The sequence below is a fragment of the Macaca thibetana genome, chromosome 2, assembly GCF_024542745.1.
Source record: "Macaca thibetana thibetana isolate TM-01 chromosome 2, ASM2454274v1, whole genome shotgun sequence".
Lineage (NCBI taxonomy): Eukaryota > Metazoa > Chordata > Mammalia > Primates > Cercopithecidae > Macaca > Macaca thibetana.
Window position 1 is genome coordinate 53658788 of NC_065579.1, and position 12104 is coordinate 53670891.

The following is a 12104-nucleotide window of genomic DNA, read 5'->3' on the forward strand; positions in this document are numbered from 1 at the left end:
GCATTTAATAATGGACCAGCCACTGTGCTAAACTGCACATTTAATCTTATGTAACCTTAGTCCTGTGAGTTATTCCTGTCTCCTTTCAAACAAAGCCACCAAGGTACAGAGATCAGTTACCTTAGTCTCAATCGTAGGTAAGGCTATGCATTCAAACGCAGATCCATGTGACTCGCACACTTAGAATGGAAGCAAGACTGGAATGCTGGGCTTGATTGTTTAAGGCTTTGAATGCCAGTCTTAGGTGACTGTGTTTTGATTTGGGTCCAGAGAAACTGGGGAGAAGACCAGAGATATTATTGAGGGTTTGTAGATAGTTATGCTAGATGCTGCTTTTTCCCTTCTTGGGGAAAAGAGCAGAAAGCCTTCTGATGCTTTTGGATAGGGGAGTGCAGAATAGAAAACTGTTTCAGGAAGATTCATCCAGGGCCAGTAGGCATGCTGGACAGGAGTGAAATGTGTGTGGAGCAGTAGCCGAATCCTGCTGTAACAGCTGCCTCAGTTGGTGGGGGTGGGGTGGGGGATGGGGGAGAGTGAGAGGGGGGCTGTGGTATTTTAAAGGAAGGAATAAAGGGGAGATATGTTTTGAGAGAAGTATGGATAGGTTTGGTTCATGATGAGGTATGAGGAATAAAAGATTCTTCCCTTATTTTCTGGGTCTTTTATATCTGGTAACTGTAGTTGTTGCCTGGTAACAATTAAATGTATCTGTGATGGGGATTATCATAGCCCAGTTTCCCAAACTGGGGTTAACAGACATCTTCGGGGGTCTGAGAGAATGTTCTTTTGGGGGAGAGGTGGACAAGGCTAGGATATATAGCTATGAAACCATGAAAAATTTTTTGTTTGAGTAAGACTTGAGCTAAGCCAGCCTTCCTGACTAGTTCATAGAGGGATATTTTGCTACTTCTGTGGCATTCTCATCCCTGGTGGACGTTTCAATTCATTGAACTGTCATGGAACTGGTTTGTTAGATGTGACTAGGGGACTGAGAAAATTGGGAGTTTCTGCGCATGTTCTGTGCAATAGATGGTGACGCTCAGAAGATTGTGAGTGTCTGTAGTATGTATTTGTGTGCATTATCTGACTTTGAGATGGCCATTGATAATTGTTTAAACTGAGCTTATTTTTTTCTTGAGTGAGAAAGGCTTAAGAAATTCCTAAACTAGCATCAAAATGTTTTCACTTTCCCAGTGAAACATTTCATTGAAATTAAAAGATTGCTTTGAAAGTGATCCAAAAAATAAGATCTTTCTGTGAAGTTCAAGGTAAAGGCATGAGATTTATGGATGCATTTGGAGGTTACCCAAAGTATCGAAGGTCTGATTTTTTTTTTTTTTTTTTTTTTTTTTTTTTGAGATGGAGTTTCACTCTGTTGCCCAGGCTGGAGTGCAGTGGCGCGATCTTGGCTCACTGCAACCTCTGCCTCTCGGGTTTAAGCGATTCTTCTGCCTCCCGAGTAGCTGGGACTACAGGTGGCTGCCACCACACCTGGCTAATTTTTTGTATTTTTAGTGGAGACAGGGTTTCACCATGTTAGCCAGGATGGTCTCAGTCTCCTGACCTCGTGATCCGCCTGCCTCGGCCTCCCAAAGTGCTGGGATTACAGGCGTGAGCCACTGCGCCTAGCTGAGGGTCTGATTTTTCTATCAGTGTAGAATACAAAAATACAGAGTTAACACAGGCCTTTTCATATTAGCATGGACTATTTTCTGGACTTTGGTTTCTGTTTCTCTCTGTGTGCCTGTCTCCCTAGAATAAAGCTTGTTATTTTAGTTGAAACCAATGACAAGAGGTGTGAGCGTTCTTCTTTCTCTGTGTTTGGATTATTTTGTTGTAAACCTGTTGAAATCCATGTGCACAGTGGTTTGGTGCATTGCTACTCTGGGCCGCTTGGTGAGGACTGTGAATTCACATTCTCAGCTGGCATTGTCTCTTGGTTTAGTTAATACTTGGTCTTGGACGTGCGTGTACAACGGTTTTGCCCTAGATGCTGTTAATGTTAAACGTATTTAAAAGTATGTCTGGATTCATGGTCTCCTCTGCTTCCCAACAGTTATTACAAGTGCTTTATTTTTTCTTTTACTCTCCATGTTGTACAGTGGGAATATGTTCAACCTTTAATAAGAGTCCTTTTAAAAGGTGCAGTGCTGTTGATCTGGTTCCCAGAGCACAACCCTGGGAACAAGATCTTGACTAACTGTTGTGTGTGCCTCACGTTTTTGGGATCTTAGTTGCCTCACCTTTGCAGATGGGCAAAGTAGCTGCTGGAAGTTCTGTTATAAGAATTGTTGGCCAGATATAGCCGAACAAGCTTAAATCTCTATAAGGAGAGGCATTGTAAGAATTTTAGTGACTGCTACCCTCCATTATTTCGAGACATCTTTGAAGAGGTTCAGGGCTAGCAAAAGAGGAAGCTATTTGTGTCCTTTACAGATTCTGGCTTGGGGGTTTTAGAGGCATGCTGTTCCAAAATTTGGACTCTCCTCTTTCAATTTTTGCCTGATTAGACTTGACAAAAGCCTTCAGAGCAGTGTCATAAAAGTTTGTTATTTGAGTTCAGGTAACGCACATTACCTCTTGTTTGGAATCTCTTAATGCTGCCTAATACCATTAAGTATACATGTCCCAGCCCAGTTTCCCAAACTTGGGGTCTGTGGACTCCCTCAGGCTAGAGAAAGTGGTTCTCCTCTAAAAGGGGTCTCTTGGTGCATTACTGGAGTTTGAGAAATAATGTCTAAGCAACAATAGTTAACACTCTGGAATTTGAATCTTATTCTTATCTTTTGGATTTTTGTCATTAATGTTAACTCTTCTCAGAAACTTTAGGAAATAGACCATCAGGGTGCTTTGTTGTGATGCTCTGGATTTTTACTTCCTCTCACGTAGTTTCTCTAGGTCCTTGACCTGAAGTTTTGTACTAATAAACCTCACAGATGTGACAGCTGTTTTTTTTGGCTCTGTGGCCCTAGTGTTCTATAGGAAGTTAAAGGAGTGAAGTGAAAACTTTATACACTTGGTTCCTTCCTGGATCTGTGTGTGTATAGCTTTGCATTTGTGTCTTCAGAGTGAGGGAAGGGGGTGTAGTAGAGAATTCCGCATGGACTTTTCTTCTTGAGATCTCCTGCTCTTGAGCCAAGATGGGACATCCATTTTCTTTCTGGTGTTAGACCTGTACTGGCACTGGGCATGGAAACCCTGGTTTTCTAGAGAGGCAGAAACTTCAAGTCTTCATGTTAGCATGGTCTCTGTATCAGCATCACCTGGGAACTTGTTAGAATTACAGATTCTCAGGCATCACCCCTGACCTACTGAAGTGGGAACTCTGTGGGTGGTGCCAGCAGCTGTGCTTTCGCGAGTTCTTCAGAGGATTCTGATGGATGTAAAAGTTTGAGAGTCACTGCTTTAAGGAAAAGGTCTTTTTAATTTCCCAAGAAGGCTTTTTGTATCTCTGCTGACTGGAGCTTCAGGTTATCACTTTCTGGAACCAAAAATATGATACTAACAATAGCAGCAATGCTAACTGCCAGCCATTTTTATATGGTTTGATGGTTGGGAGCATGGACTTTTTGGAATTCTTCACTACTGTGTAACCTTGGCCACATTAGTTTCTCTCTGGGCTCTTTTTTTTGAACTGGGTTATGGAGATAACGTGGTAGAAACTGTTACTGTCCCCGTTTTACAATTGGGGAAATGGAAGCACAGCAGTGGTCCCAGAGCTTGCTTAGAGTCCCTCTTAAATGTAGTGGGGGGTTTACATTCGAGCTGTCTGATTGCAGACTCTGGGCTCTTACCCACAGTATTCTCCCCACTCGTGTCTGCATCTCCATCAGTCAGTCCATGGTGCCAGCGTGTATCCGCCTGGAACCACCTATGCGAACCAGAGGATGGCCTAGTGAGTTGGAATTAGAGCATCCCCAATTGCAGCACGAGCAAGATTTTTACTGACACTTCAGTGTGGAGCTCAGTGTTTCTTAAACCCAGAGCCTGTGAACCCCCTTTTCAGAATAGGGCTCTAAAAGATAAAAGCTATCCCTCTGGTGGGTCTGTGGCTCTCACTGGAAGTGCTGTGGAAATCTGGGTGCGGGGAGAGGAGTTAATTGGTTGTGGCTGCTACCATTGAGTGGGTGGAGTTGTCCTCAGGGTGCAGATGGGTGGGTTCCATGAAGAATTGTCCCGTGTCCCCTGCACTTTCAGATGTGTCACTAAAACCTTCAACTGTTTTTACCCATCTCAGATAGGAATCTGTTTTACGTATAATCTCAAAGTATTTTTTGTATGATTTTAATATACATTGAGTTTCTGAGGAATGTAACTGTTGTGTCTTAATATGTTGGGAGACTATTTTGTTAGTTTGAAACTATAGCAAAAGTGTTTCACAGTTTCAAAAAATTCATGTTATGCTCTTCCTGATCATTTGAAATGGTAATACAGCACACTTGTATCAGTTTGCATTTTGTAGTTACTGTGTTATGCTAATGCTAGGAATAGGAACAAACATTTAACAATTTCTTTTGTATTTTTTTGAGACGGAGTCTCGCTCTGTTGCCCAGGCTGGAGTGCAGTGGCATGATCTCTGCTCACAGCAACCTCCGCCTCCCGGGTTCAAGCAATTCTCAGCCTTCTAGGGCCCTGCTTCTTCAAAGTCTAATGTGTCCATGAATCATGTGGGAATTTGTTAAAAGGCTGATTGTGACTCTGGGGGAGGGGTGAGATTCTGCCTTTCTAACAGGCTTGCAGGTAATGCCAGTGCTCCAGGGCCATGGACCACACTTTCAGTTGTGAGAGTCCAGTGTAGTGTGCCTGAGCGTTTCCTGTTGAAGTACCTATTTTAAGTTACTTTCTTTTTAAAAAGTTTTAGAATGAGAGCATTATACTGATTTAAAAAATATTGGTATAGGTAAGTTATTTATGAATTTCATTTCACACTTGGGAAATAGATGTTATAAAATGTTGTTTTCAGGATGGTATGTGGGGTGTGATGGGATGAGTGCTCCTACTCTGGGTGACAAAGCGGTGCTAGTTAGAAACACAAATGAAATTACAACTCCAAATTCATGAGGTAGTGACTCAGAATATGCTCATGTTAATTGTTCAGAATAGGATGTCGTTCATTTATTTATTCTTTGAACAAATATTTTTTGAACACCTGCAATGTGTGCTATTTGCCAGGCACTGCATCTGTGCACTCTGTGCTTGGCCTGTGTTTGTCAACAAAATAAAGATCCCCAGTTTTACGCACCTTATCTTCTCATCGAGGAGACAGCCAATACACATTCTAAATTATAGTGTGTTTTAGGTGATAAATGCTATGGATTGTTGAAGGATCAGGAATGCTGGGAGGTAAAGGGAATGGGTGGACAGTTCCAGTTTAAATAGGGTCATCACATTTCTCATTGAGAATGTGAAATTTGAGCAAAAAGTTAAGGTGGTCAGGTCGTTGACCATGTGGATACCAGGAAAAAGAGCAGTCTAGGCAGGGGGAACAGACAGTGCAAAATCCCTGATTAGAGAATGCTGGGCTGGTATGTTTGAGGAATTGTAAGGAGACCAGACAGTGTTAGTGAAGGAGAGTGTCGTTAGGGATTAGGCCAGAAAGGCAACAGGGTTAAGATCACACAGGAACTTTTAGGACATCGTAGGGCCTTTGCTTGTACTTTGAGTAAAATGGAACATTATTGCAGGCTTTGAGCAGGAGTGACATGGTCTCACTTGAGTTTTAAAAAGCTCCCTATGGCTGCTGTGTTCAAAGTAGCCTTCAGGGGGAAAGGGGAGAGGCTAGGAGACCAGTTAGGAGCCATTGCATTGCCTAAGCATGAGATGATGCATGGTGGTAATGAGAAGTGGTCAAACTACATGTATTTTTGTGAAATTTAGAATGCAAAGTTTAAACTTCTCAGAACTCAAGGCTCCCAATAATATCCATGTGGCTCCTAGTTTGAGGAAAATCTGAGGTAGATGACAGATATGTATCCATAGTTCCATGTTCTTTTCCTTCTGGGGGTTCTGAGTTTGCGCACACACTCAGGAGTGGGCATGTGTCTTCGTCCCAGCGATTAGCAGTTGGATACAATGAGCAGCTACCTGATCTGGTGTTAGTATAAACTAAAAAGTGAAGCAATACTAAACTATCTGGTTCTGAAAATCTCACACATTCTTCTTGATTAGGCCAGATGTATTTTTAGTAAAAGCATATGCTGTTACTCAATGTTTCTTATAATACTCTGACGGTAAATCAAAGATAAATATTCAGTTTTCTCTTCCTACTTTCCCCCTGAGCTCGCTGCTGGTACTCCTACTTTCTTAGACTCAGAGACTACTGAAATTTCGATAGCACATTTGCTTTAAGTTGACTGAAATCTTTCTGACTTAAAATATGCATTATGTAGTTTTGCTCTATATTTTCACGTAATTTATTTGAAAATGTGGGAGCAGTTTGGAGATATCTTCTGATAATGTACTTGTAACTCGTATTCTGCGTGGATCACGATTTCAGTGACCTTCTATACTTGGAGGAGACTTGTGATTACCATAGAGTGAAATTTCCTATTGAGGGGTCTTTTGAAAACTCGCCAAAACAGTGGCCCGCCAAGGCATTAGTAAGAGCACACATAATTAAGTAAAGTTACATGGCATGTCTCCAGGAGACCTTTGTTCTCAGCCAAAGTGACCTTTTTAGAGTTTGGTCAGGTGCTTAAATGTCATAAACTATTTTGTTCTAAGCTTCTTGATTAATCGTAACAGTGATTTTGATCAATTGCTGTTTTTCATTTTACGCATGCAGCAGTTACTTAAAGGAATAAGTGTGTCTTATTCTTGTGCCGTGGCTACCATTACTCTCAACTGTTACTAGGATTATTTCTTGGCTTGGAGTGAGGGGAGCAGGAGGTAGCTTCATTTACTCAAACCTCTCCCTCTTATTCTTTCAAGTCTGTATTTTAGGAATTCTGATTTAGTTCCATAACTCAGTGATAATCTGGGTAGGGCAAGAAGGTTGGTTTTTTTTTTTTTTTTTTTTTTTTTTTTTTTTTTTAAAAGGCTTGGGTTATTTTTGATGTGTTGTGACCTTGGAAAAGTGTTCTTATATCTATCCAGTAGGAGATCTTTTTAAGGAGAGTAGGAGTTGTAGCCACATATTTTTAGACCACATTTTCATGTGGCATTTGTTCTTTGGTGGCATGGTGTCATGGAAATTTCTCTTCCTAGTCTAGGATTTAGAAGATAGTATTTCCGTGCTGGCTTTGTCCAGTTGCTGCACTAGCTTAGTGAGGCACACTTTTCTCATCTGTACAACGGGCATGAAGATACATGCCTACTGTCTCCTTTGGAATTGGAGTTGGTAAAGATCAAGTGAGCCAAAATACGTGAGAAAACATTGCAGCTCTAAACTTCCTTTCAGTTGTGGGTTGTGATGTTGTGTGACTGTGATCATAGGGCATGTGCCTAGGAACCCTTTACTTCTATCTTTAATTCATCATATGTCTTGGGTAAGTTGGTGAACCAGCTTTCTTAAACATAAAACAGGTGTGTGCATAGGGGTTGGCCACAAATGGAGAGTCAAACTATGGGTTCTCTGGAAACACTTTTTTTTTCTTTTTTTTGAGATGGAGTCTCACTCTGTTGCCCAGGCTGGAGTGCGGTGGCGCGATCTCGGCTCACTTCAACCTCCACCTCCCAGGTTCTAGCGATTTTCCTGCCTCAGCCTCCAGAGTAGCTGGGATCACAGGCGTCTGCTACCACGCCCAGCTAATTTTTGTGTTTTTAGTAGAGATGGGATCTCATCATGTTGGCCAGGCTGATCTTGAACTCCTAACCTCAGGTGATCCACCTGCCTCGGACTCCCAAAGTGCTGGGATTACAGGCATGAGCCACCGCGCCCGGCCTGGAAACAATTCTTAAAAAAAATCCTATTTTATATTTCTGTGAGATTTTTGCTCGTTTTTTTTTCCTTTTTCTAACTTATCAGTTAAAAAAAAATCTAAACTTACAGGAAAGTTAAAGGAATAGTGTAATGGGCCAGGTGCGGTGGCTTACACCTGTAATCCCAGCACTTTGGGAGGCTGAGGCCAGAGAATCACTTGAGGTCAAGAGTTTGAGGCCAGCCTGGACAAAATGGTGAAACCCCATCTCTACTAAAAATATAAAGATTAGCCTGCTGTCATGGCGGGTGCCTGTATGTAATCCCAGCTACTCAGGAGGCTGAGGCAGGAGATTGACTTGAACCAGGGAGGTGGAGATTGCAATGACCTGAGAGTACACCACTGCACTCCAGCCTGGGTGACAGAGTGAGACTCCATCTCCAAAAAAAAAAAAAAAAAAAAAAAAAGATAGTATAATGAACACCCATGTACTCAGCACCTAGAGTCAACAGTTAACATTTGCTCCCTCCCTCTACACATTTATGTATTGGTGTTTAAACTTCAATTTCTGCCTTCTTTGATTGTTGTCCTTTCAAGAATTCTCCTCTACAGAGTATAACAAATTTAGCCATTACTTAGGGTGCAATATGTTGGATTATGTTGAAGCTTTTACATCCTTTTGCTTAATCAATACCTTCTCTTGAACAGGATGAACTTACTGCTGTGAATGTAAAGCAAGGCTTCAATAATCAGCCAGCCTTCACTGGAGATGAACATGGCTCAGCTAGAAATATTGTAATTAACCCATCAAAGGTAATGTTATTTGTTTATTTCCTCAGACTCCTGAAAAAGTGTGTATATGTGACACCCTTAATAATCAGTGTTGATAAATTAGTGTTATTTAAGCTACAGTCCATATTCAGATTTCCCCCAAATACCCTGTATGCTGTCCTGCCCCAGGATCCAATCAGGGATCATACATTGCATTTAGTTGTCACATCTTTTAATTTAGTACAGTACAGCTCTCTGCCTCTCCCTCCTCCCCTTTCCTGCCTTTTTTTAAAAAGGCTTTTATGATTGCTATTCTAGAAGAGCCCAGGTCAGTTGTCTGATATACTAGTGCTATATTCTAGATTTTTCTGATTGTTTTCTCGTGACAGGATCCAGGTTAGATATTTTTGGTAAGAAGACTACATTGCATCATATCAGGAGACACACAATGCCAGTTTGCCCTATTGTTGGCTATAGTTTGATCACTTGTTCTGGGTGGTGTCTACCATCTCCCTGCATTGGAAAGGTAGTCCTCTCTACCTCTTAGTAAGGTCTACAAGGTGATAATTTGAGAGGATATAAATATCCTATTTTACAATAAAATTTCATCCTGTTATTTTAGCATCACTTGATGACTCCTGCTGAATGATTTATTTTGTTGGTGATTGCAAAATGCAGGTTTTCTAATTATTCCATATGCATGTTTTACTTGGCATTCTTTTGTTAAAAGAAGTACTTCCTTTTACACTCAAGTTTTTAGTGTCACTTTGGATTATTATTTTTTTCTTTTAATTTGATGTGTTATAATCCATACCTTCATTTTTCTTTTTGATGCTCAGATTGTCTCATGTTCTGCTAGTAGGGACCCTGCTAACCTGGCTGCTGGTTAAATGTCCTTGTCATCCTTTGAGCACTTCCCTACTTTTGGCACCAAAACATATTCCAAGTTTATCTTGTTCTTTCCCAAACCAGAAGTGGATGCTCAGTGCTACTGGAGTGTCATTCTTTCTAGGCTTTCTCAGTGGACAGAGATGGGAAACATAGATACATATTTTTTCTACCTACCTGTTATTACCATTTCTAGCCCAGTGCCGCAGGGTGTTTCCCCTGCTTTTTCGTATTCCATTTTTAGGTCTCCCTTCTCCCAAAATGAGAACTCTGGCTCTTAATAATATCTATATATATATTTATTTATTCTTACAGCACACATAAAAAAGTTCCAGAATAAAATACTTCATTGCCACTCCAACAACAAAACCGCTGAATAAATGTGCAATTTTTCTACAATACTTTTTGCCCTTAGACTTTCATTAAAAGTATATACTCAGAATGTTGTGCTCAAAAATTTTTTTTTAAAAATTATATGTCTTTTTCTCTGCATTTATCTTATCAATTAGTAATATAGGCTAGGTGCAGTGGCTCACGCTTGTAATCCCAGCACTTGGGGAGGCCGAGGCAGGCGGATCACCTGAGGTCAGGAGTTTGAGACCAGCCTGGCCAACATGGTGAAACCCTGTCTCTACTAAAAATACAAAAATTAGCTGGGTGTGGTGGCAGGCATCTGTAATCCCAGCTACTTGGGAGGCCGAGGCAGGAGAATCACTTGAACCCAGGAGGCAGAGGTTGCAGTGAGCTGAGATCGTGCCATTGCACTCCAGCCTGGGTGACAGAGCTAGACTCCGTTTCAAAAAAAGGAATATAAATAGAATTGTTTGCGTTTCTCTGTAATCTTTTAGGGTTTGATTTTTTTTCATATATTTTGAGTTGGATATTAAAATACTTTTGTGAAATTAGAAACATACATACAAATGAAAAGAAATCAGACGTGCAGGTGAATTTCTATTTCCTTTCCCTTCTCCAGAGAAATGTTAATGGTTTGCGCATCATTCCAGATCTCTCTTTATATGCACACAAGTGCACACAAGTTGTTAAACTATCAACTGAAATATTACTTAAGTGGTGTGAAAGAAAATAGAAACATTTTCTGCAGATAGTCCTATTGACCAAACACAATGTTTTTAGTTTTGTCTTTTTTCAATCTTGGTACACTTTTTTATGTTAAAACCACAATTATGTATATGTAATTTGTGATCCTTTTTAAAAATTATGATAAAACATTTACCATTTAACCATTTTTAAGTGTACAGTTCTTGGTCATTAAGTATATTTCGCATTGTTGTCACAAACATCAACCATTGTCACCATCCATCTCCAGAACTGGTTTTTTTTTTTGAGACATATTCCAAGTTTATCTTGTTCTCTCCCAAACCAGATCTACAAGGTGAAGTCTGGCTCCATCGCCCAGGCTGGAGTGCAGTGGCACAATATTCACTCACTGCAACCTCTGCCTTTCTCATTTAAGCCATTCTTGTGCCTCAGCCTCCCGAGTAGCTGGCCACGCCTGCCACCACACCTGGCTAATTTTTGTATTTTTGTAGAGACAGGGTTTCACCATGTTGGCCAGATGGTCTCAAACTCCTCGCCTTAAATGATCTGCCTGCCTTGGCCTCCCAAAGTGCTGGGATTACAGATGTGAGCCACTGTGCCCGGCCTCAGAGCCTTATCTTTCTTAATTGGTCTGCTTTAAAAAATTGAAACATTATTTTGTATGCACTTTTCCTTATGGCTGAAGTAGTCATATGAATAATAATTCATGGCTAGATAACATTCCATGATGTATATATGTGCTGTAATTGACTGAAACCTCTATATACAGCAGTTAGTTTGTTGCCAGTTTCTCATGGTTATTTATAAAGAAACTGTAGTAATACTTGAAAGTATAACTTTTGTTCTTTAGGATAAATTCCCTGAATTGTATTACTACTTGGTTAAAGGGTGTATTAATGTACTAGGGCTGCTATAACAAAATATTTCAGACTGGGTGTCTTAAACAACAGAAATTTAATTTCTCACCATCTGAAGGCTGGAAGTCCAAGATAAGGTGTCAGCAGGTCTGGTGTCTCCAGATGCCTCTCTCTGTGGCTTGCAGATGGCCACCTTCTCACTGTGTTTTCACATGGTCTTTTCTCCTTGTGTGTTCCTCTGTGGTGTCTCTTATTCTTATAAAGTCCTACTGGATTAGGGCCCAGTCCTATCACCTTATTTAACCTTAATTACCTCCTTAAGGCCCTATCTCCAAATATAGTCACACTGAGGGTTAAGGCTTGAAGATGAATTTTGAGGATGTACAATTTAGTCCATAATAGAGAGTATGAACGCTTTATGTCTCTTGATATGAACTGCTAAATTGTTCAGTTGTATCAAGTTTTATGTCAATTTAAATAACTGAGTAAATGGAAATAACATCTATTACACTTCTGCTACCACTCTTTCTGTGAGATTTACTCAAGGACCCAAGACTTCTGAGGGGAATTTGATTTTATAAATATGAAATACATGAATTATAATGTAACTCCTAAATTTTTTCCCCACATTCTTATCAAATTAATTATTTTTGAAAATAACTTTGGATGG

The 12104-nt window shown here is 40.4% G+C and overlaps 1 protein-coding gene across 3 annotated transcripts in view; it reads left to right on the forward strand.

Moving 5' to 3' along the window:
* The window catches only part of MED12L (mediator complex subunit 12L), a 340860-nt gene that overhangs the window by 21138 nt on the left and 307618 nt on the right, over window positions 1-12104 (forward strand). For all 3 annotated transcript variants that reach the window (XM_050779766.1, XM_050779767.1, XM_050779768.1), the window contains exon 2: window positions 8568-8672. In XM_050779766.1, the coding sequence (XP_050635723.1) occupies window positions 8568-8672 (105 nt within the window). The remainder of the gene's footprint in view (window positions 1-8567; window positions 8673-12104) is intronic.